Source organism: Microcaecilia unicolor, chromosome 13 (assembly GCF_901765095.1).
Source record: "Microcaecilia unicolor chromosome 13, aMicUni1.1, whole genome shotgun sequence".
Lineage (NCBI taxonomy): Eukaryota > Metazoa > Chordata > Amphibia > Gymnophiona > Siphonopidae > Microcaecilia > Microcaecilia unicolor.
The window spans coordinates 67,855,631-67,877,939 of NC_044043.1; the positions used below are offsets into that span (position 1 = coordinate 67,855,631).

The 22,309-nt window shown below is 47.9% G+C and overlaps 1 protein-coding gene across 10 annotated transcripts in view; it reads left to right on the plus strand.

Annotated features, from left to right (window-relative positions):
- SAMD11 (sterile alpha motif domain containing 11) overlaps nt 1–22,309 on the plus strand; it is a 169,132-nt gene that overhangs the window by 93,065 nt on the left and 53,758 nt on the right. For all 10 annotated transcript variants that reach the window (XM_030222040.1, XM_030222039.1, XM_030222043.1 and 7 more), the window contains one exon: nt 8,045–8,169. In XM_030222040.1, coding sequence (XP_030077900.1) covers nt 8,045–8,169 — 125 coding nt within the window. The remainder of the gene's footprint in view (nt 1–8,044; nt 8,170–22,309) is intronic.

The following is a 22,309-nucleotide window of genomic DNA, read 5'->3' on the forward strand; positions in this document are numbered from 1 at the left end:
TGTTCCCTCCCAATGTTTAGAGAACAGCACACAAAACAAAGCCGCCTTACCTCTGTAAAAAAAATAACACCAGCTTGAAGCAGGCGTTAGGGGGTTTGAAGAGAGAATTGCTTGTGATTCTTTCTCTAAAATCTGCTGGGTTTTATATAGTTTGGATGCAGAAGGAAGCTTGTACAAGCCCCTATATGCCAGTAGTGAGAAACAAATCTGCGTGAGTCCGAGTAAACCCAAAAGTGAAAGCACACACTGGTGCCTGTTTACTGTGTTTAAATATCAGCCTTCCAAGTAAAAAAAACCACAAAAAACACTGAAAAGCTTATATTTAAAGGCACAGGTGTGCTTCACGTTCCTGTTTGCCTGGCGCATGTGCACAGCTGTGCTCACTGTGAAACTGTTCTGCACATGCGCCAAGCAACTCCTTGCTTTTGCTTTAACAGCGCGCATATAATTTGCATACCATTTTCTTTGAGCATTGGCAAGCTAATTTTCTGTGCTGTTCCGACAGTATTTTTTCAGAGCAGTTGGCTTACCACGGGAGTTCTAAGCATCAGGGCATGAGAGTTTACATACCACCCTCACTGTCCAGGATTACCTGAGCTGAGAATGAGTAATGATCCTCAGTGGCACCCATGGGAGAGCCTGGCCCAGGAGGGAGGTTCAGACAGTACACCGAATGTGAGTGTATGTCTGTGGGGAGCTACAGGCAATACATGGAAGAGTTGATGATCAAAAACCCTGCACTGTTCCGAACAGCACTGTAAAATTAGCGCCGGAACAGCGTGGAAAACACTAAAGATGATCAAAACTAATAGCGTGCACATTTATGTGCGCTATTAATTTTGATCATCATGGGGGGGGGGGGGGATTTCTGCAGGAGGATTGTGCCTGGGCATGGGCCTAAGGCACAATCCTCCCATGGAAGTTTTTTGAAAGGATTGGGCTGTAAAAAAAAAATCCTGGACCTGTCAAACCAGCCTGAGAAGGGGTTGGAGGTCCAGTGGGACCCTATAGTCCCCCCTCACCCTGGTGGCTTAGTGCGGCCTCTCAACCACCCCCGTAATTTAAGCAGGAGGAGGGAGTACCGCCTTCAAAATGGCTGTGCCCTGCCCGGTCCATCCTTGGATGCGCTGGGTGGGGGCTTCCTTACCATATAAAGGAGAAACTCCCTTATATGTAGGGATGCACTGGACAGGGCGCTCCTATTTTGAAGGCGGTGCTCACAGGAGGAGGTGCTTAAAGGTACAGTGGGGTTGGGGGGCTTGTGGGAGGTGGCACTAAGCCACCAGGGTTAGGGGGGACTATAGGGTCCCACTGGACCAACAGGCATTGCATTGGAGGGGCCTGTGGGGGGGCTGGAGGTCCAGTGGATCTCCAGTCAATGAGCTGGGCGGCACTAGGCCACCAGGGTGAGGAGGGCAATAGGGTCCCGCTGGACCACCAGGTATTGCTTGGGGGTGAGGGTGTGGGGGAAGCCTGTGAGCATATAAATGCATGCATGACAGGATCTCCCATTCCTCCCCAATGCCCTGGCAAACCCTAACGCCAACTCGAGCTGGCGTAGGGTGTCCTTGTTTGATTCGCTGGCTGCTGAGCATTGGGGAGGAATAGGGAATGCCCTGTTTTGTATGCATTTGCATGATTATTGTGTTTAGAGCCAGCAGTCTTTTTGTTGCACACGCTCGCCAGCCGTGATCATCGGGCAGGAGCAAACACAGGCGCTAGTACGGCGCTAATGGCTTCTAGCACCTGCATTTGCTTTTGGTCATTGGGGCATGAGTTAGTCTACTGTGGCACAGCTTGGAGGAATGAGTGGTGACATGCATATTGATTCCATAAGTCCTGCAATGGTTTCTTTGGACAGGACCAGAGATTTTGGGAGCCATAGACAGTCTCTTCAGGGCAGCTAAGGATTTTAATTAGAAAGACAGATCATAACAGGGTTTAAATAAATAAATAAACGTGCAGTTTCTAGTTACTGACTTTTCTAATTAGCAGGGTCCAGAGAGACCCATGTTCTTAACACTTCAGAGGAGGTGGAGGGCAGGAAGCTCATTAGGATAATTAGGCATGCGGTTCCCAGAAGTGGAAACACCATTCTGTATTAGAGCCCTGGGCAGTGTATCCATAAACCCTGGAGGCAGGGAGCTTCTTAATCATCGATAACCATGCCGGGGATCAGAACCCAAGATAATGTGTCTGCACACCTTGGAGGCAAATGCCCCTGGTTTTGTAATTTTGTGCCTATCACATGTAGTTTACAGAATAGTAGCCCTTAATGCACATCAGACACAGCAAATAATTGGCAGTTACACATGTAAGAGGTGCATTTCTAAAAAAGTGCACACCAAATTTACTTATGGGCTCATTTTCGAAAGAGAAGGATGTTCATCTTTCGACATAAGTTGGAAGATGGACGTCCTTCTCCCAGAGACGTCCAAATTGGTATAATGGAAACCCGATTTTGGACGTCTCCAACTGCACTCCATCGCAAGGACGTCCAGATTTCAAGGAGGCGTGTCAGAGGCGTAGCGAAGGCGGGACTTGGGCGTGCCTAACACTTGGACATCGTTGACCCATAATCAAAAAAAGCAAGGACGTCCCTGACGAACACTTGGACGTTTTCACCCAGACGTGTTTTTCTTACGAATAAGGCACAAAAAGGTGCCCGAAATGACCAGATGACCACCGGAGAGAATCGGGGATGACCTCCCATTACTCCCCCAGTAGTCACTAACCCTCTCCCACCCTCAAAAAACATCTTTAAAAATATGTTGTGCCAGCCTCTATGCCAGCCTCAGATGTCCTACTCGGCTCCATGACAGCGCATGAAGGTCCCAGGAGCAGTTTTAGTAGGTACTGCAGTGCACTTCAGACAGGCGGACCCAGGCCCATACCCCCCCTACCTGTTACATTTGTGGAGGAAACAGCGAGCTCTCCAAAACTCATCACAAACCCACTGTACCCATATATAGGTGCCCCCTTCACCCGTAAGGGCTATGTTAGTGCTGTACAGTTGTGGGTAGTGGGTTTTGGGGGGGGCTCAGCACACAAGGGAGCTATGTTCCTGGGAGCATTTTATGAAGTCCACTGCAGTGCCCCTAGGGTGCCCTGGCATGTCAGGGGGACCAGTGCACTACAAATGCGGTCTCCTCCCACATCCAAATGGCTTGTATTAGGATGTTTTTGACATGAATGTCTTTGGTTTCGAAAATTGCCGAAAGTCAGAAACGTCTATGTCTAGGGACGTCCAAATCTAGGGTTGTCCAAATTTAAGGATTTGGACGTCTTGACGGTATTTTTGAAACGAAAAATGGACGTCCATCTTTTTTTCGAAAATACAGGTTTCCCCGCCCCTGGATTTTGCCGTTTTGCAAGGATGTCCAAATCGCAACTTGACGTTTCTTTCGAAAATGCCCCTATTAGTGTGCGACTGCAAGGAGAGCATACACGTGAGCGACATATGAATGAGCCTCGGGTGCCTCACCAAGTGACTTGCATAACTTATAGAATACTGTCAGTTGAGCATATTGCATGGCACCAACTTTAGAAGGTGACCAAAACTGGCATTTTCAGCCGACATGGCTGAATCCAGATTTTGGGCCGGTTTCAGTGCCAAAACCATATCCAAAATTTGGTTGGCCTCTAATCAGCTTACACCAGCTAAAGATCTACTGTAGTGGGCACACCTTTGCGCTGGTATTATGTAACGGCTTTCGTGCACCTAAGTGCTGTTAAAGACTTGGCGCTAAGTGTACCACATTGTGCTGCCCACATAGCCAGAAGTATATTTTGGGGGGGCCATGTATTCTCTCCCCCATTTAATGTGCCCCCCCCACATGCTAAATCATACCCTTTCTGGTGGGGATGCCAAGCCCTGCCAACCGAAGAGGTCTCCCGTATGAGTCTCCACATGTGCAGCCGGAGCAGCACTCAAGTTGGCAGGCGTGCTTCAGCCACCTCCACCAGTATTCCCATGCGTGCTCAGTTTAGCATCAGTCACTGAACTGAGCATGTGCGAGAGTGCCAGCATCGGTAGCTGATGCACGCCAGTGGACTTACATGTTACTGAGACAGCACAGATGGGGTCTCGTGCAGGAAAGACCTCGGCATCCCCACCAGCCATTAAAGTGGAGGAAGCTTGAGCCCAAAGTGTGGGGGCCCAGTCCTCTGAGCCCCCCCTCCCCCCCCCCCCCCCCCCCCCCCCCGCTGGCTACACCCTTGGTGCTTATATCTTGGCAAAACAAATTAGGAGAAATAATAAATCAACTATACCTCACTAACACATATCATATAATTAGGTATATTAAGAAAAAACAAACAAGGAAAATAACATAAAAATTATAACAATGAAATACTATGAAAATTCTTTATATATATATATATATATATATTTTTTTTTTTTAAGAAGTGCTCAGTTCACACATCAGTCATATAAATAGTGACTGGCTGAGTAGAGAACTATCATTGCACCACTTACATTCTCATATGTGCAGACTTCATGAAACGCCCTGTACTATGTCAATGGTAGTGTTCCAGCTATAGCTTATACAGCCATCATGTGAATTAGCATTTAAAAACCTCAAAAAGTGTTGGTATGAATACCTATAAGGCAACTGATACCGTCTGAAGCAAATGTAAATATAAACAGACTAATTCCAATCAGCACCCTAACAACATCAAATCTACGCAAGTCACTGTGCTGTACTAATCTTAAGAATGTGTTAGTCTCTTGTCGGGAAAGCTGAAGAAATTTACATATCGCCAGTTATAGTAAGCGGAGCAAGTCAATGCTCAGTGCAGGACCTTCACCCAAAATAAATCATTTCTTCAAATGAACACTGACTTCAAGAAACACAGCGTGTATTTCCTCAACCCAAGCTGAGTTTTGAATATCTTCTACAGGAGGAAACAACAAAGAGGAGCTCCCATGAAAGCACACAGACAGACATCATCTCTTGGCACCAAGTTATAGAATTGCCCCCAGTGTGTTTGCACTGAGCTTCGTTCTCTCACTAATACACCATTCCCAGTATCAGAGCCGGATGTATTGTGTCTGCACACTCTGGAGGCAGGGAACTTTGTTCTCTCACTAATACACCACTCCTAGTATCGGAGCCGGTTGTATTGTGTCTGCACACTCTGGAGGCAGGGAACTTCGTTCTCTCACTAATACACCATTCCCAGTATCGGAGCCGGTTGTATTGTGTCTGCACACTCTGGAGGCAAGGAACTTCGTTCTCTCACTAATACACCATTCCCAGTATCGGAGCCGGTTGTATTGTGTCTGCACACTCTGGAGGCAGGGAACTTCGTTCTCTCACTAATACACCATTCCCAGTATCGGAGCCGGATGTATTGTGTCTGCACACTCTGGAGGCGGGGAACTTTGTTCTCTCACTAATACACTATTCCCAGTATCGGAGCCGGTTGTATTGTGTCTGCACACTCTGGAGGCAGGGAACTTCGTTCTCTCACTAATACACCATTCCCAGTTTCGGAGCCGGTTGTATTGTGTCTGCACACTCTGGAGGCAGGGAACTTCGTTCTCTCACTAATACACCATTCCCAGTATCGGAGCCGGTTGTATTGTGTCTGCACACTCTGGAGGCAGGGAACTTCGTTCTCTCACTAATACACTATTCCCAGTATCGGAGCCGGTTGTATTGTGTCTGCACACTCTGGAGGCAGGGAACTTCGTTCTCTCACTAATACACCATTCCCAGTTTCGGAGCCGGTTGTATTGTGTCTGCACACTCTGGAGGCAGGGAACTTCGTTCTCTCACTAATACACCATTCCCAGTATCGGAGCCGGTTGTATTGTGTCTGCACACTCTGGAGGCAGGGAACTTCGTTCTCTCACTAATACACCATCCCCAGTATCGGAGCCGGTTGTATTGTGTCTCCCAATGTTGTCTGTATGATCAAGAAAATGCTGCTAGAGGATATGTTGTGGAATCAATCTGTCATCGGCTTTAAACTTGGGAAGAAATACGCGCCACCAAGCTATGGTAAACCACTGAAGCACTTCTGTAGACTACCATCAAGACTCGGACTATAGATGGCTGTTGGTAGTCTAGAGAAGTGCTTGAGTGGTTTACCATAGCTTGACGGCCTGTATTTCTTCCCGCCAAGTTTAAAGCCGATGACAGATTGATTCCACAACATATCCTGTAGCAGCATTTTCTTGATCGTGCAGACAACATTGGGAGACTCCTGAGGAAGGCCAGTTGGCCGATACACGGCCGTGTTGAGTCTTTGTTGTTGGATAGTAAACGTTTAGACGCTAAGAGCATTGTCAATATATATTTTTGTCACCTTCGCTGTTTTCTGTGTGATATGAAGTCTGCGAGGGCTTGTGTTCTTCTGTGTGTATGCCAACAATTTTCTTTCTGTGCATGTTTCTTTCTGACCTTTTTTCTTACCTATGTAACCTCCCCCCCCCCCCCCCCCCCCCACACACACACACACAAGGTGATCATGTCTTTATCTACATTTGCCCTTTGGAACTGACAACCATTATTGATTTGCCTGATTAGCAAGAACTAATAATCACTTCAAATTAATCCCAGAAAGTACTTCAACAGTGTATATTTGCATAATACATCTTAATGCCCCAGCTAAGCCTCAGAGTGCCTGGATGCAGGGGAAATACGGCTCTCTCCTGTGGCCTTACATAAGGTTTCCTGAGCCTGGGTCAATTCAGGGAAAAGTCAAATTAGAACCTATAAATTCAGGCTGCTGCATTGTACTTCATCTTGAGGACAGAACAAGAGATGGGTATGCAGGGAAAGTTGGGGAGCACTCTGGGAGATAATTTGTGGAGCAACATGGGGACTGATAAGGCTCTGTTTATTTTGCCCTGCTGGTGCAATGCCAGAGTTCACTGGATCTCTGGCATTGCCTTCAGGTCTCCCTGAATTCAGAGCCCAGTATCCTGAGGCTTATCCCAGGCTTTCTTGAATCTGTTACTGTTTGGCTCTCACCACTTCCTTTGCGGGGTGGTTCCATGCATTCTCCTCCCTCTATTAAGTAATATTTCCATATGGTTCTCCTGAGTCCAACCTCTAGAGGCTCATACCATGACCCTTCCCTTCTAAACTTCCTTTCCAGAAGAGGTCAGGGAGCGGGTGTGGCCTGGGGGAGGAGGATGGGGGAACAGGCGTGGCCTGGGGGGGGGGGGACAAGGAGCGGGAGAGGATTTTAATTTGGAGCGAAGCCTTTTACATTTTGTGATTAAAATCTGTAGCCAGACGTTGTCTTGAAAGTTGATCTGTGTAAAGACTGACTCACACTTATCCGATTATGTTGAGCTGGATAGCAGATTAGCTTCTGGGCAGGGCTCTTTTATCAGTGTTCAGGCAGCTCTGTGGCTGCCCATGAGGGAGGCAGATATTTAAAGCAGGCCACTTGCCTGCTGATCCTGCAGCTGATGGGAAGGTGTTGGTGCCAGGCTCGGACCCGTTCTGGGTTTTAAGCTGCTCTTTCTTCATGTGAGTCACGCTCCCTGGAAGATTCTGGTTTTCATCAGGGACTCGGCTCCGTTGCTGCCCTCTGTCCCGCGAGGAGGAGGCTGGGCTGACGAAGAGCACGCTCTTGGGGAAGAAGGGGGAGCTAATTATCGTACAGCACTGGGTCCTCCCTAGAGATACTGTGCTAATGGAAACTAGTCCTGGAGCTCATAATTTACAGGGAAAATAATTTGTATGTTTGTGTACATCATTCTCCCGTTTATATTATGCACTGTTTTGAGAATGGTGTATGGTGTGCACACAAACTGTTAACTTTACAACCTTCCCTCTGCTATAGCTGATGTTTAGGCTGGGTGGCTTCTGTTCAAGGAGGGGTGTCGCATAGGGATCTCAGGATATTGTGGCCCACTTGACACGCTGGAGCTGAGAGATGCCCCGGAAAGGATCCAAAGTAATGCAAAAAGTGACAGCTGAGTCTGATAAGAAAGCGAGAGTGCTTCTACTACTGGCTTGCGGCCAACCTGTTTGGCTTCTAGGATTTGGTGATTCTAATTTTGTGTTTTGCTCTCTTGCAGTCGTGACAGCGATCTTTCCACTATTATCTCCAACTTGCATCAAAGTCAGCAGCTCGTTATGCCAGAGAGCCAGAGCCGCGGAGAGCCAAGGAGGAGCAGTGCGGACGTGGGCTTTGGAGCAGCAGGTGAGTGGCTCAGAATTGCTTTCAGCTTGCAGGCGTCAGGGGAAGCAAATGTTCCCCCAGTGCACCATGAAAGTTTCTGTTTGTTCTTGTGGGGATTATAGGCTAAGCAGGGAGATGCTATTCTGTAATTGCCTTCGTCCGGCACTTTGTATGGCTGCCAATTCCTGTGTCAGTTTTGAAAAACCCTTTTTAAGGCTCCCTCTAGTTAGTACCTGAGAATTATCAGCTCTCTGATGCCTTTTCCGGGCTATTTTTTTTTTTTTTTGGGGGGGGGGAAGGGCGAATGAGAGAACAATCTTTCTGCTCCAGGGAAAGGTACTGCTGCAGAGTTTTCTGTGATCCTTGTCATCAGGCCTTTGGCTTCAGTTTGATTCTCAGTTGGGACCCGCCTTTGTGATGTCACTGACTTGCTGATATTCACTGCATTTGATTGGTCAGAGATGGACCGTTGCATCCCCGAAGTTGCTCTTATCTGGTTTTATTGCACCGATTACCTGTCTCACTTCAGGCAGGTTTTGCTGAACTCACCAGGAATTCTGTATTTCTCTGAGCCCCTGCCAGATTGCAGGAGTGATGAGAGCTGTGGGCACTGTCTGCATCGCTGGATGGTGCTCTGGGATGCTGTGTGCTATTCTTGCTCTGTAAAGCAACCCCCAGTATTTGTGTTATTTTAATGTAATCCACTTAGGACAGCACTGTGCTGGATCGGTGGAATGTAAAGGTTTGAAATAAATTACTTTTGTTCATTTATGAAATGTTTCCTCACCAATTGTCCAAAACAGTGTACATAAAAACAATCAACATAAAGAACAGAGAAGGGAAAGTGGAATTGGCAGTGCATTTTGTCTAGCAAAAAAGGTGCTGGTACTCAAATGCCAGGCCACCCTTCAGGGGTGGAGTGATCATTGAGGGACTCACCCCACAATAGCCAGGACCCCTGCAACCAGTCATAGAATCTATGACAAGGCAGAATTTGTATGTAGAACCTGAGCTCTTTCATTAAAATATGAGAATCGTAAGTCAAGTTTAGCAGACAGTGGAAAAGGTGCCGGTACTCAGTACCCCCACGTACCCCCTCAAAAAAAAGCCCTGGGAATTGGTGACTGAACAGAGAAGGGAAAGTGGAATTGGTGACTGGTTCTTAGTGCCACACTGTTAAGACATTCAAAGCCTGACTCCTTCAAGCGCCAGTAAATGATGCTGGCTCAGTCCTGGGTTCTTTGTTGAACACATGGGCCCTCATGATCAAAAGCAAACTCCAGCGCTAGAGGCTGTTAACGCCATACTAGCGCCAGAGTTTGCAGCCGACCCATGATCAGAGCCCTCGAGCGCCTGAAACAGCGCACTCGAGGGCTCTCAGCGCAAGTGGAGGAGTGGCCTAGTGGTTAGGGTGGTGGACTCTGGTCCTGGGGAACTGAGGAACTGAGTTCGATTCCCACTTCAGGCACAGCTCCTTGTGACTCTGGGCAAGTCACTTAACCCTCCATTGCCCCATGTAAGCCGCATTGAGCCTGCCATGAGTGGGAAAGCGCGGGGTACAAATGTAACTAAAAAAACAAAAGTAGCATGCAAATGCATGCTAAACAGCGCTTCTAGCGCAATTAGCTTGCAAATGCATGCTAATTGGTGCTTAACGCATTCATCCCCAATGATCAGCGACCAGCGCGCCAAAGATTGGGTTGCTGGCCGCAGCAAAATCAACGCCAGCTTCAAGCTGGCGTTAGATTTTGCGGATCATTGGGGAGGAATGGTGAGCCCTGTCCAGCATGCAGTTGCATGCTGGCAGGCCTCCCTTCCCCCCCAAAGCAAACGCGAACGGGGGGCTGGAGGTCCGGTGGACCTCTGGTCCCCCCGATGATCTCCCCCCCATGTTCACGGAGGGCTGGAGGATCAGTGGGTCTCCAACCCCCCAAACCCCCACAGATCGTTGATTGGCTGCCTCCGGCCAAAGGATCGCCCACATGGTGATGTATCGACGGGGGTGGGGGCTGGAGGTCCAGTGGACCTCCAGCCCACCCCAACTCCTCCCCCCCAGCGTTCTACTTAGGTTCCCTGGTGGTCCGTGGTGTGGTGTCATGAACCCCCCCGACCCCCCTACCTTTTGTTGGAGGAGGGATGCAGCCTGCCTGCCTCCCTCCTCTTCTAGTCAGTCGACGCCCAAAATGGCGGTGCTCAGCCCCGCCCATTGCATCCTGGGATGTGCTGGGCGGGGCTACAGACCATGTAAGGGAGACCCACCGATCCTCCAGCCTCCCTCCCCCCCCCCCCCCCCCCCGTCGCTGGGTGGGAGGGTAGGACAGCGTTTTTCGGGAGGTGGCCACTTGGATTTCTGTGGGTTCAGGGGGTGGGGGTGCTGGAGACCCACCGGATCTCCAGCCCTCCGTGAACATGGGGGGGGGGGGGGGACCGGAGGTCCTCCGGACCTCCAGCCCCCACCCCCCATCGCTGGGTGGGAGATGGTTTGCCCGGCGGCGGGGGCCTCGTTGTTCGGGCCTCGGCAGGCTGTTTGACAGGTTTGGGCTTTTGACAGCCCAGACCTGTCAAACAAGTGCGGGAGGATTGTGCTGAGCGCATGAAATGAATTTGCATACAGTGGGCTACTACTACTACTACTACTTGACATTTCTAAAGCGCTACTAGGGTTATGCGGCGCTGTACAATTTAACATAGAAGGACAATCCCTGCTCAAAGGAGCTTACAATCTAAAGGACAAATGTACAGTCAGTCAAATAGTGGCAGTCTAGATTTCCTGAAAGGTATAAAGGTTAGGTGCCAAAAGCAACATTGAAGAGGTGGGCTTTGAGCAAAGATTTGAAGATGGGTAGGGAGGGGGCTTGGCGTAAGGGCTCAGGAAGTTTATTCCAAGCATAGGGTGAGGCGAGGCAGAATGAGCGGAGCCTGGAGTTGGCGGTGGTGGAGAAGGGTACTGAGAGGAGGGATTTGTCCTGTGAGCGGAGGTTACGGGCGGGAACGTAAGGGGAAATGAGGGTAGAGAGGTAATGAGGGGCTGCAGACTGAGTGCATTTGTAGGTAAGAAGGAGAAGCTTGAACTGTATGCGGTATCTGATTGGAAGCCAGTGAAGTGACCTGAGAAGAGGGGTGATATGAGTATATCGGTTCAGGCGGAATATAAGACGTGCAGCAGAGTTCTGAACAGATTGAAGGGGGGATAGATGGCTAAGTGGGAGGCCAGTAAGGAGTAGGTTGCAGTAGTCAAGGCTCCAGTATAAGCAAATTTATCTCATGCATATTTATCGTGGCAATCCTGAAAACTTGCCTAGCTGGGCGTACTTTTAAGAGAGGTTGAGAAATGCTGCTGAGAGAATAAAGAAACCCCGCGCTTCCTGCCACTCCCTCTGTGAACCTGCTGATGCTGTGTACTTGTATCAGAGGATTATTGGTTTTAAGTACAAAGTCTGGGGAAGAGGTTTTGCACAGATTCCAGCCCAGACATCACTTGCACAGAACCCTCTAAGAATCTACAGGTGTCTCCCTAAAGGCTGTAATAACTGGAAGTTACCAAGCAAGGTGCTGCTGGGGCGGTGGGCGGGTGAGGGGATTTATCTTCATGGCTGCTGAAATCTTGATTGAGAGAGAAACAAAAGGATGAGGCTGCAGGGCTTCCTGACACAGGCAGGCTGCAAAGCCTCAGGTATGTGCAGTGCACACGGAATTTAGAAGCTGCTTTAAGCAGCTAGCCCGTCTTTGTAAACAAGTCCAATCCGCTCTGTGGGCTTTGTTAATTCAGCCTGCCAAGATAAATCACAATCGAATGATGGGAGTTAGATCACTCTAGTGGTGGATTGAAGGGCACTGGGGACCTAAGAGGACACACTGGAGTTGCTATGATTCGCCTGCCCGAGCTGTTCTTGCTGTTTACCAAGTGGGGACCTTGTGAGCTGGTAAGAAATGAAGGGATGATGAGGCCCTGGGTGTGCTTCAGAAAGGTTGCCAGAGAGTTTGGTGTTGTAACTGGGAAGGTTGGTGCAGATGGGTGATCCTCTCCTAGGGCTTCTCTCACAATGTTACTTAACATTTCCCTCTGATTGCTGACTTCAGTGTTTTGTTTTACCACTTGTTACCAAGTGGAAGGTTTTTCACTTTTGGACTGTACTGGTTGATTTCTCTGTTTTTACCTCAGTTCTTATAGACTTGGTGGGGGAGGGGGGATGACAGAATAAGGTGTGCTAGGCTTTGCGTAGGATTACCCTAGCTTTAATGCAGAATTTTGTGGGTCCTTAGATGTAAAAACAAAAAAAGGCCCAGAGCAAAGCCTTGCATAGACATCAGTGCGCAGCATATTTAAATCTATGCTAATGAGCTAATCCAGCGCAAAGCTTTGCATAGACATCAGCACACAGCATATTTAAATCTATGCTAATAATGCTGTTAGCTATTTCAGGCAGATGCAGAAAATGGAAAGGTTGAACAGAATACCGGGAGGGAGATGCAGTAGAGCCGCAGCTTCACCGCAGAATACTGCACAAAAAATACCGTGGCATGCTATACTTAGTGAGCATGCAAAGTACTGCCAGGTTAAAATCGCAGCAGTAAGGCGCAGGTGATTGATTAATGTCATTTTTCCTGTCAGTGCCTGAGTAGTGATTGGCTCAGGCACTAACAGGAAAGGGTGACATTAAAAAACAAAACCCATACCGGCATCTCTCTCCTGAACCTTTGTAGAGATCCCCTCCCTCCCTGACTCGACCTCCCTACCCACAATTAAAAGATTTCCCTGGTAGTCTAGTGCCCCCCCCCCCTTCACATCCACACTCACATTTTCCTTATAGTCTAGTGGTCCACCCCCTCCCCCCGGTGCATCCCCAGGATGCACCACACATCACCATTTTTCAAGATGGTGGCACCGGAAGCAGGAGTGAATGGGCATCATTCCTGCCTCTCCTGTGAGGTACATCTGGTGGGGTTGGGTGGGCTGGGGGAGAGATCAGGGATGGGAAGGTGCCACTAGACACCAGGGATTTCATTTATTTGATTGGAAGAAAGGGTTTGGTCAGGGCAGGGAAGGGGTGGGCCACTAAATTACCAGGGAAATGTGAGTGTGTGGGGGTGTTTCGGGGGACCATGAGACTATCAAGGAAATCTTTTGAGCTGGGGAACGGGGTTAGTTTGGGTTGATCAGGTCATTCACTCTGCAGCTCCTCAGTACCTCTCCACTCTCATCTCTCCCTGCATTCCTCCCCAGGAACTCTGTTCACTGGGTAAATCTCTCTTATCTGCGCCCTTCTCCTCCACCGCTAACTCCAGACTCCGTTCCTTTTATCTTGCTGCACCATATGCCTGGAATAGACTTCCTGAGCCGGTACATCAAGCTCCATCTCTGGCCGTCTTCAAATCTAAGCTAAAAGCCCACCTTTTTGATGCTGCTTTTAACTCCTAACCCTTATTCACTTGTTCAGAACCCTTATTTTATCATCCTCACCTTAATATTCCCTTATCCCTTATTTGTCCTGTTTGTCTGGCCTAATTAGATTGTAAGCTCTGTCGAGCAGGGACTGTCTCTTCATGTTCAAATGTACAGCGCTGCGTACGTCTAGTAGCGCTTTAGAAATGATTAGTAGTAGTAGCAGTAGGGAAGCTTATGTAGGCCTCTGGGGCGGGGTGGTCAGGCTGGTCAGGTTGGAGGGAGAGAGGAGGTGCCAGTAAACACCCACTCCTTTCAACCAACCCTGCACCAGCCCCTAGCATTATTTTTCCCATGGTAGTCACGTGGTTACATTTTTTTTTTTTTTTTTAAATTTTGTATGCTGCGACACATTTAAATTAGGGGTGAGCAGCAATTAAAAGTTCTAACCGCAATAATCGCACGGTTGATCGCAATTGATGACGACATGCATTTTGGCCATTCCTCTCACCCTTTCCTACTGGCTCTCTCTATTTCTCTCACCCTCTTTGTTTCTTTCTTTCATTCCCCCTTCACCCAGATTCTCTCATGCCCCTTCACCAAGTTTCTTCATGCCCTCACTCCCTGGGCTTCACCAAGATTCTCTCATGCCCTCCCTCCCTGGATTTTTTAAATGCAGACCCCCCCCCCCCTCTGTTTACCTCAACAGCTCGGGCTTTGTATTTTCCCTTTCTCGCTGCCTCAAAGTCCCTTTTCTTCTCCTGCATAGCCGGGTTCTGCAGCTACATGAGCTGCGCCATGCAGGAAGTCTCGCAGGACTTGAAACTGCCAGACTTCAAACAACTTCCTGCACGGTGAGGTAAACGCAGGGTATGGGGCAGGTCTGCCTTTAAAATCAGCTGGCATTAAAACGCTATTAATGCGTTAAAATATTAACGTGTTAACAGCCCGCCCCTAATTTAAATGTATTTTCAGTAAGGGTTTCCGTGCGAGTTAACACCGGTGCCGAAACCCTTTCTGCGTTGCTGTCCTGTGCTAAAACAGAGTTAAACCCACAGTAACCATGTGGGAAGCTTTCTGCATCAGCCTCTGGGGATTTAATCCAGGTCTGGGGAGGCTTAAAAGGTTAGCTCGTTCCGCTGCGGTCACGTTAGTGGAGATTTCATGCCTCTTTCTTCTCATAAGACCCACAACTGTTTTTCTTGGTTCCACAAAGAACATAGTTATGAAAAAAAAAAAAATGCTGGACTGTTGAGAACTGCAGACACGAACTGGTCTGAGCAGTATTACATCTGTGCCTGCACTGGAAAACTATTCGGTGTATAATCGGTATTGCAAAAATGTTATGGGTGGAACTGAATTCTTTCGGTTTGAGTGCAGACCAACATACAGCGTTTTGGCAGAGACAAGTGCAGCGACCCATCGCATATGATATCTCTGTTAACGGTTTATTTACTGAGAGTCACCTGATTTCCAAGGTATTTTACATGAAGGATTAATAGACCCCTGATGCAGGCCTTTTCGGCCGAAACAGGTCACGCGTTGGGTTGTTTTATTGATTTCAATAAAGACCTTGTTTAGAAAGACGCCAACCCTTTTTTTTTGGATCCACTGTTGTTCGTTTGTCTTTGGTTCTCCTGTGGAGAGATCACCTTCTTTGGGTGTTTGCTTCGTTGAACTGAATTCTGGAACATGTAGTTCTAGGTGGCGATGCAGTGTGTTGTGCTCAGACCTGTGCTCAAGCTTTAGTTACCACTCGTGCAGACCAATGTGTTCATGTGACCGGGGTGCTCTCCCATGTGCAGGGCTTGTTTGCAATGAGGGTGACAAGAAAAAGAGCAGCAGACAATGTCCGAACAATAAAAATGCAGGTGATCTCTGATAACTTGCTGCTTACTTCCAAGAGAGTTCAAGCGTTCATACAAGCTTTCTTGGAAGTAAGTAGCAAGAGATCAGACATCACCTGTATTTTACTAAGCCTAGCTAAGTATCATCATACATCCAATAGAAGACTCCTGAGGTAGGCCTTTTTAGGCCGAAACACAACTCGTGTCAAAGTGGAGGAGTGGCCTAGTGGTTAGGGTGGTGGACTTTGGTCCTGGGGAACTGAGGACCTGAGTTCAATTCCCACTTAAGGCACAGGCAGCTCCTTGTGACTCTGGGCAAGTCACTTAACCCTCCATTGCCCCATGTAAGCCGCATTGAGCCTGCCATGAGTGGGAAAGTGCGGGGTACAAATGTAACAACAAAAAAAAAAAACTCGTGTCAAAGTCTCGGATGTTACAATAAAGGCAATTGTTTGGACAATTGTCTGCTGCTCTTTTCTTTGTTGCCCTCGCTGTGACTGATTTGTTTGTGTGACTGCAAGGGTTACTGTTGTTCTGTTTTCTTGCTGGGCCTGTTTGCAAACCATTTGCTTACTGCATTGGGGAGCTAAAATTTTGCATTAGGCTTCGGCTCTAATACATTGATTCCTGGGGGCTGCAGAACTGGGGAAGGAAGCTGCTCCTGATCAGAGTGTCAGTGGCCTTTTAAAAGCGGCCTTTTAAAAGCAGGCCTGAATAGCCTTCTGACCCAGGCTGGGTGAGAACTACTACTACTATTTAGCATTTCTATAGCGCTACAAGGCGTACGCAGCGCTGCACAAACATAGAAGAAAGACAGTCCCTGCTCAGAGCTTTTGTAAGGGAATTGGTTGTCAGGTGTACATACTTGTATTTATCCTAAAAGAGTGATCTCAGGACCTGCATGCATGGTGCCCCTTCTCCTAAACTACTGGAGGGCCAAGAGTAGGGAATAGTGTGGGGCAGGTGAAGAGTTAATGCTGGAGGTTGGGGGTTTGGAGGGACAGACAGGATATCCTGCTTGCTGAGATGGAATAGCAGTGCCTGCCTATTTTAATCACTTTTTTTTAAGCATGTGATAAGCCCCAGGTTAGACTGACCTGGAAGGGAGAAGGGGAGGGTGAATTCTCTGAATTAGTGGAGGGTGGGGGACGGGGTTACCATATGACTCCAGAAAAAGAAGAATAGATTGAGCCAGTCTGGGTTTTACTTCCATTGCTTTCAATGGAAGCAAAACCTGGACTGGATCAATGTGTCCTCCTTTTTATGGAGCCATATGGTAACCCTAGTGGGGGTGGCCTGCAGAAGAATGTGGGGAGTCCCTGCCCAGCTGAAATTTAGTCTTAGGTTGGGTGAGCAGGGCTAGTTGACAGGAGTAAGATTTATCTGATTTGGAGGGTGCTGGATGTGGGATTTCAGTTGCATTTGTGGCAGAAGGAAGTGGAATTCTGTTGATTCATTCTATTGAGCTGTGTTCTCTTTAAATCCAGATTCAGCCCAGGGTAGGGACCTGCAGGGTAATCAGTCTCCTGCCCTCTCTATGCCATCCAGTGCCCTCTCCGACCCCCTTTTTCCTCTCTGGCCCTACTGTCTATTTCTCAGATGGTGGGCATTAGAAGCTGGGAAGATTCTGTTTTTGTAGTTGGCTATGATTAGAGGATGGGGACAAAGTTTTCCCCCATCCCCGCCCCATTCCTGCGGGCTCTGTCTCTGTCCCCGAGGGCTCTTTTCTCATCTGCAGAAGCCTCAAACACTTATGATTTTATATAAGTACATAAGTACATAAGTAGTGCCATACTGGGAAAGACCAAAGGTCCATCTAGCCCAGCATCCTGTCACCGACAGTGGCCAATCCAGGTCAAGGGCACCTGGCACGCTCCCCAAACGTAAAAACATTCCAGACAAGTTATACCTAAAAATGCGGAATTTTTCCAAGTCCATTTAATAGTGGTCTATGGACTTGTCCTTTAGGAATCTATCTAACCCCTTTTTAAACTCCGTCAAGCTAACCGCCCGTACCACGTTCTCCGGCAACGAATTCCAGAGTCTAATTACACGTTGGGTGAAGAAAAATTTTCTCCGATTCGTTTTAAATTTACCACACTGTAGCTTCAACTCATGCCCTCTAGTCCTAGTATTTTTGGATAGCGTGAACAGTCGCTTCACATCCACCCGATCCATTCCACTCATTATTTTATACACTTCTATCATATCTCCCCTCAGCCGTCTCTTCTCCAAGCTAAAAAGCCCTAGCCTTCTCAGCCTCTCTTCATAGGAAAGTCGTCCCATCCCCACTATCATTTTCGTCGCCCTTCGCTGTACCTTTTCCAATTCTACTATATCTTTTTTGAGATACGGAGACCAGTACTGAACACAATACTCCAGGTGCGGTCGCACCATGGAGCGATACAACGGCATTATAACATCCGCACACCTGGACTCCATACCCTTCCTAATAACACCCAACATTCTATCACATCTTTTTGTGATAGTATAAAAACGAAGAATATTCTGTGCAAATGTTGTTTATAAATCACAAATAGAAAACAATAAAAACAGTGAGCAACTATAATAACCCCCCCCCCCCCGACACTACACTCTACCCTTCCAACTCCAACAATAGCCGACTTCTACTAACCCCAAGAAACCGTGTTTCACTCTTGTTAAAATGTCCAGGGGTACCAAATACAACCCACTCTGTATGCCGTAGCGGGGGAGAAATATGTCCTACGAAGTACTATTATGATTTTTTAATCTGTGGATGAATAATAAGTCATCAGCAATCTCAGGATTCAGTCTAGCTCTCCTGTCATCCACAGTCTTTCCTGCAATAGAAAATGTCTTCTCAGAAGATGTGCTGGTAGCAGGAATGTACAGGATCCCCCGTGCAAATTTTGCCAGATGTGGCCAGCACGTTTGCTTGTTTTTCCAAAAAATCAAAACGTCATTGTCTGCATCACTTGATCATAAATAACTGTCCAATTCATTAATAGCCTTCAAAGCAGAGAATGACACGGGGCAAAGTTTGTCCCTGCCTTGTCCCCGCGTCATTCTCTAGTTATGATTTCACCTTACCCTTGTTTGAAACTTGGGGGGGGGGGGGGGGGGGGGGATACCTGGAGCTCTTCACTTCTCCAGATAATCTCCTTTTGCTTCTGGAGTTCTTCTGGTACCCTTTCAGGAAGGGATGGAGAAAGAGAGAGGATCCTGCTTTTAATGAGATTTACCTCTGTGTAGGGGGGACCAGAGACTGTGCAGACTCAGTCAGATGGTGTTTCTGCATTTAGCCTGTGCTTACTTTTCCTGTAACCCCCCCCCCCCCCCCCCGCCCCCAGACTCAGGATGAGTAACCACAGGACCCAAAGGGCACCTGGGTGTCTTTGAGCCCAGGAGTTATATTGAAGCTGCCTGTTGGGATGTCACAGATAGGGCCATGTGTCCATAGACCAGACATGGACTCACCTCTTCAGCCTTTTCTGTATCTTGGTCTAATCCCTCTGGTTACTGTGTGATCATAAAGGCTCCTTTCTGTTGCATTGTAACGTGAGAGGACTGAGGTATGATCTCTTACCGCCTATGGCACAGTGTTAATGATCACAAAAGGAAAACGCTAGCATTCTGCACCGTGTTTGTCCGAGAGTACCAGAAAGAATGAGTCCAGCCCGGCTCCCCCTCCCTACTTGGCAGGTGCCGACCTAGCATTCAGCAAAGGCAGAGGCACAAATCACTTCTCTGGTGACATCTGGCCGAGGTTATATATAGAAATCCAATAGAAGCTGTAACGTGGCACCGGCCTGTTCACTCGCATAAGCTGCTGAGCCGGGGAAAACATAATGAAGTGCTGGGGGGAGCTAACTGACAGGATTTGTGCTGGGTGACACTGAGTGCCGGAGCTGCTCTGTTTGCCAGAAGTTGATCCATTACCCTGCCTCTACTGGCCTTCACCTCATTTGTCTGGGTTTGCTGCTGGGAGACCCAGGCCTGACAAGGCAGAACCTTGAGCCTTTGGGAAGGGTAGGGATGGATTGACAGCTGAGAGCATTTCATGTAGCTGCTGGGTCTTCTCACCTGTGTTCTCTCTATCTGCTCCCCCTCTTCCCAATTTCCCTCTGCCTGTCTCAAGCTCTCTGTTTACTTTTACTGATGGCTCTGAGACAGGCTCACTAGTGCCTGAGGCCTGCATTAGTGAGCGCAGAATGCTCAGAGGCTCTAGCGCAGGAAACAAGTGCGCCAAAGATGAGTGCAAATAGCATGCGAACGTAGTCAAACGGATGTTAATGAGGTCTTTTTTTTTTATTCCCTTCCAATGCTCAGAGAACAGTGCAGAAAAAGCCACCCTTACCGCTAAAAAAATAACGCCAGCTCAGAGCAGACATTAGGGTGTTCGAAGAGGGGATTTCTCATGATTCTTTCTTTAAAGTCTGCTGGTTTTTCTTTAGTTTCAAAGCAGAAGGAAGCCCCTGCGAGCTCCTAAGAGCCAGTAGGAGAAAGAAATGTGCGCAAGTCTGAGCAAACCCGAAAGTGAAAGCCCACATCGGTGCCTATTTCCTGTGTTTAAATATTAGGCTTCCAAGTAAAAATAAAAAAAAATTGAAAAGCTTATATTTAAAGGCGCAGAAAACAGATGCCAATGCCTGCTTCACTTCACATTTGCCTGGCGCATGTGCACAGGAGCTGCGCTTACTGCAAAACTCTTCTGCACATGCGCCAAGCAAGTCCCCCCCCCCCCCCTCCTTGCTTTCACTTTAACAGTGAGCAGCCGCATATATCATTTGCATAGCATTTCCTTTGAGCATTGGCAGGCTAATTTTCTGTGCTGTTCAAGTGGTATAGTTTTAGCGCTGTTGGCTTACCGCGGGAGTTCTGAGCAAAACTAGTGCTGCTTTTAATGCGCATTTTTTTTTTAAACTCGGGAGAGCTCTGGCCCTCCGGGATTCAGTGTAATTCTCCTGTGTTGCATCTCTTTGCCTCACAGCCCTCTCCTCCTCCTCTCTCTTCCTCCCTGGCTTACTGTACACAAGCAGATGATCAAATAGTGCCGTTAAATACCGCGTGCCTCGATAGCCACGGTTGAACGTACTGATTTCAAAACAGGAACCGATGCTCAAAGGAAATCGCATGTAAATGAGGTGTGTGGAAATTCAGCGGGAAAGCGCCTAGCACGTGCGCAGAACAATCTCTCAGTAAAGTCCATGTTCTGCTCATGCCCTGGAAAAAAGTTGTGTGTCCAAAGTTGTGACGTCACATTTGGAGTTTCCCTTTTTTTTTTTTGTACACACACACACTCTCTCTACATTTCACACACACACAGGCAGACACTATTAAAAAAAAATGCAAGCAGACTGCTCCACGGAAAAGTTGCTCTCATGCAATGACAGCTCCAGACCTGCCGGAAATTTTTGCACATTAAAGGTAGGCGCTCCTTTCTGTGCATCGCATGGAATGTTCATTTTAATACTAATGAGGTCATTGTAACACATTTGCATAGGATTATCAATAGCTGCTATGGTGAACGGTAACAGTGATGCAGAGCCTCTTTGTCCATTAGATGCTACAACCAGTCTAAATCAAACGTTGCACTCACAGTAAGTTTTGAGCATCGGGACTTGAATGTGAAGTTGCCCTGGCAGGTAAAAGCTTCCAGCACTCCAGCGCTGTTCCTGAATAAAGCATTAAAACATAGAAAAACGTAAGCAGATAAAGACCATATGGCCTATCAAGTCTGCCCATCCATGCCATATACTCTCCCTGTCACTCCCTTAGAGATCCTTCCGGCGGGGGGGGGGGGGGGGCTGGGGGGGGGGGGGCTGGGTATAGGAGGCTGCATGTGATGGGAGCTCTGCCCTCCTGGGGGTGGGTTGTCTGAAGTTTAGAATGGGATCTTTATTTAATAAGAATGTAATATTGAATTTTCCTGAGGAAGATGGCCCTTGACAGGGGTATGAACCATTTGCTCTCCAGACATTGCCGGGTGTATGGAGAGATGTATCACTTGTGGAAGTTTTTTATGCTCTTTCCTATTTCCTCCCCTACCACTTTTCTTTCTTTTCCTTTCTGGAAAATAACATCTCTGGTGCATCTTGGTTTTGCTGATCTCTCTCCTACCTGTTTCTTGTTTGCTTCAGCCTCCGATTTGGTTGTCCTGTTCCACCTCTCATGCACAATCTCTCACCCCCTCTATCTTCAGTTATTCACTTTCTAGGCCTGGTAATGTGGCTAAAGCAGGGGAGCAGTGCTATGTTTGCTCTCTCCTTTCCTCCTTTTGCTTGCTTTCTCCCCTTCCCTCAGCTCAGAGGTGCCTCTCCCTCAGGCCAATCAATGACTGCCTTTCAACCCCACTGGGGCTCGCAAACATTAGATCAATAAGTTATTAGCACCATTCTGTCACTTGTAATGTGGAGATTGATTGGGGCCGGTGCTCCCGCATGCCGCCTGGCACTTCCCAAGCCTGATAAAGATGACAGATTAAGGGAATAAGGAAAAGGAATTAAGGAATCTAGCTGTCAGAGCTGTCACCAGCTGGAGAAGTGCTCCTTTTTTTCAGGGTTGGAATGAGCACAATCGGAGGCTTAAATGGTGTTAAGGGTAAGCATCACCAAGGGCTCTGCGGGAAATCACTGTCTGTGGCTTCTACCTAGTTAGCAGCTTGGTGGGGGAGCATGTCAGAGTAATGGGTGGAAGGGGGAGGGGATGGAGAATGAAGGGGGAAGATGAGCCCCATGTAATGGGGAGTGCAGCTACTTGTGCATGTCTGCAAGCCTGAAATCCTGGAGTCACACCAAAAAAATGTTCCCTCTGAGTGCCTAAAGTTCAGGTCACTCAAATTTTGCACAACATAGGTTGAAGTCCAGGTCACTATACTTACAACGTACCCACCCACAGAGTGCTTGTAATTTCTGCTAAAGGCCCAAGGATTGGAAATACACAGTAGCAC